The sequence below is a fragment of the Mizuhopecten yessoensis genome, unplaced genomic scaffold, assembly GCF_002113885.1.
Source record: "Mizuhopecten yessoensis strain PY_sf001 unplaced genomic scaffold, ASM211388v2 scaffold5745, whole genome shotgun sequence".
In the NCBI taxonomy this organism is placed as follows: domain Eukaryota; kingdom Metazoa; phylum Mollusca; class Bivalvia; order Pectinida; family Pectinidae; genus Mizuhopecten; species Mizuhopecten yessoensis.
The window spans coordinates 8,732-11,490 of record NW_018406202.1 but is presented as its reverse complement, the minus strand read 5'-3'; the positions used below and the strand labels follow the sequence as shown (position 1 = coordinate 11,490).

Here is a 2,759-nt window from a genome sequence, read left to right as displayed (position 1 = left end):
TTTTATGTAGGATTTACGTTGTTGGGACTGATATTTCACTTCGAGATATCCGAGTTATTCGAGTTTTCAGAGTTCGAACTATCAGAGTTTTTATTACTAAGATTAAGAAGAGTTTTGGCCGGGACCGATGAAACACTTCGAGTTAAACGGGGTCTTCGAGTTAAACGAGTTCGAGATAACGAGGTTCGACTGTACTTAATAATCGGTCTAAAGTGAAAATCTAGTTGACAGTAATTTACCACTCATACTCTGACAAACATAAGATATATCACACTTTTAACAAATGCTCAACAACTCTGATTACCTCCCCTAGTTTATTTTGCACACTTACTGTACATCAGATGTTATTTACCTCCCCTGGTTTATGTTGCACACTAACTGTATATCAGATGTTATTTACCTCCCCTAGTTTATGCTTCACACTTAGTGTACATCAGATGTTATTTACCTCCCTTAGTTTATGTTGCACACTTACTGTACATCAGATGTTATTTACCTCCCCTAGTTTATGTTGCACACTAACTGTACATCAGATTTTATTTACCTCCCCTAGTTTATGCTTCACACTAACTGTATATCAGATTGTATTTACCTCCCCTGGTTTATGTTGCACACTTACTGTCTATCAGATGTTATTTACCTCCCCTAGTTTATGCTTCACACTTACTGTATATCAGATTTTATTTACCTCCCCTTGTTTATGCTTCACACTAACTGTATATCAGATTTGATTTACCTCCCCTGGTTTATGTTGCACACTTACTATATATCAGATGTTATTTACCTCCTCTAGGTTACGTTTCTCAGCTATCCTTTCCATGTAGCTGAGTGGTGGTCCTCTCTGATAGGCTGGCAATTCCCGTTCAGGGCCACCAAATTCCTGTGGAGGCTTATTGGGTCCACCTGATACAAATGAAAGAGTTTCACAAGACTTATTGATTGACTGTATGAATTATATAATAGTTATGACAACAATAACATCAAATAAAAACACATGCATTGCATTGTGCAGGATAAATATTATATGATGAACAGCAGCACATTCTTGCTTAAAAGTGTGTTTGTCATTTCTAAGTTTACAAAACAGTGATAGTGCCAGCCTTTTCTGAAGTGGGTTCCAAACAAATAATTAACTTGTTTTCTCATAGGAATATGAGACAAATCCATTGAAATAATTGAATCTTTGCCATTATATTATTTAGATATAAACATAATGTAAATACTACCAGTGTAAAATATCAACTTATTTACACTTTCTTTTGCAGTCAATGTTTACCCCTATCCCAATAGGATTTCAGCAGGCTTTTTACACTTACAAAATCTTTTCCTTTTGAAACTGAATTCAACTAAGTTTATATATTTACATTATATATATTTATATTGTTATTTATTCTCATATTTTTAGTATTGAATAAGTTTGTCTACATATTTTAATCAAAAGCTATTCAATGGTACACATCTAGTCCCAGAGATTTGCACGGTGCTTCCACACTCCAAGGGAAGCTCAAGCTCGTCAACAGATAATATCCTAAAATATATTTTACTTTGTCCAAAAAACTGGTGTGGTGCCTCCTTCCCAATGAATCCAGCACACAGGTTTTAATGAGCTAATATATTTACAAATATTACCTAGTCCCAGAGATTGGTGCGGTGCATTCACACCTCCTGGAAGGCCCACAAACCCTGAACCTCCAGCCATAGCAGCTCCACCCTCTTGGCCTCCACCTGATGCTACTGAAGGCTGTCACAACAGAAAATGTATAATTTAGGAAAAGAAATTGCATTTACATCAAGAAAAATTTCAAAATTAGTAAACATTAGTTCTGTTTTGTTTCCCAAACCTGTGCTTTGGCTGTCAATTCACATATCTAGCTTATTCTAGATACAAGACAAGATAAGGATTTCAAACTTTCATCTTCAATTTCTTTCAATGAGTAAATATTACACTTTTTTTCTAAACATAAATATGCACTGACAGACTCAAGATGTTTACACATTAACATGTTATCATCAGCTTTGCAGTCAGAAGCTATGTGTCAACTGATAAATAAGTCTTGGTATACAATGTACATGTGCAATATTTATGGAAAATGCACACCTAATTGTGACACAAGGAGAGTCTGAACATTATATAAATTAATGTTCTACCAAACTGTTATTGATATGATAAATCTTACCCCCATATCTGGGACCTCTGACTGTTGAATAAGGCCCTGTCTGACAAGGTGCTGGGTGAGGTCTTTGGCCGAGTTAGCCTGGGCATCCTTCTTGTTGGTGGAGTTACCAACCCCTATGTAATCAAACCCCTCCACTCGAACCTGGTCAAGTCAGAGACACAGCATTCAAATTCAACTTTGCATTTAACATGGATAATATATCATATTACCAAACTCAAAATTAAAAATTGAAATAACTTCTGGTTTGCTTACTTTATTTATTTATCATGATCTTTTTTTAACTGTACATTTACCTGTATTTTTATTTTTTTCACTTGCTGTCACATATTGCATTAATTGACCTCAATAAAAGTTATCTGGTTCCTATAATGGTTTAAGGATATATANCGCCACGGCATAAGCTCACTTGGCACTTCGTGCCAGGTGAGATAATAACCCAAATCGCTTTAACAGTAACTTTTGCAAGATATTATCAAAAATTGCATAAATTTACGACAAGGTAAATAATATTTTGCTAAAAGATGTTAACTGAAAGCGTTGGCTACTTAGAAACTTGATGTAACTTTACAGGAAGTATTGCAT

The 2,759-nt window shown here is 35.0% G+C and overlaps 1 protein-coding gene across 1 annotated transcript; it reads right to left on the bottom strand.

Moving 5' to 3' along the window:
* Window positions 1–784: 784 nt before the first annotated feature.
* LOC110451043 (ATP-dependent RNA helicase A-like protein) lies at window positions 785–2,318 on the bottom strand (the record flags this gene model as incomplete). Its single annotated transcript, XM_021498890.1, has 3 exons — window positions 785–903; window positions 1,630–1,741; window positions 2,178–2,318. Coding segments are annotated over 3 exons (372 nt in total), but the record flags the coding sequence as incomplete, so codon positions are not given.
* Between the last annotated feature and the right edge of the window lie 441 nt (window positions 2,319–2,759).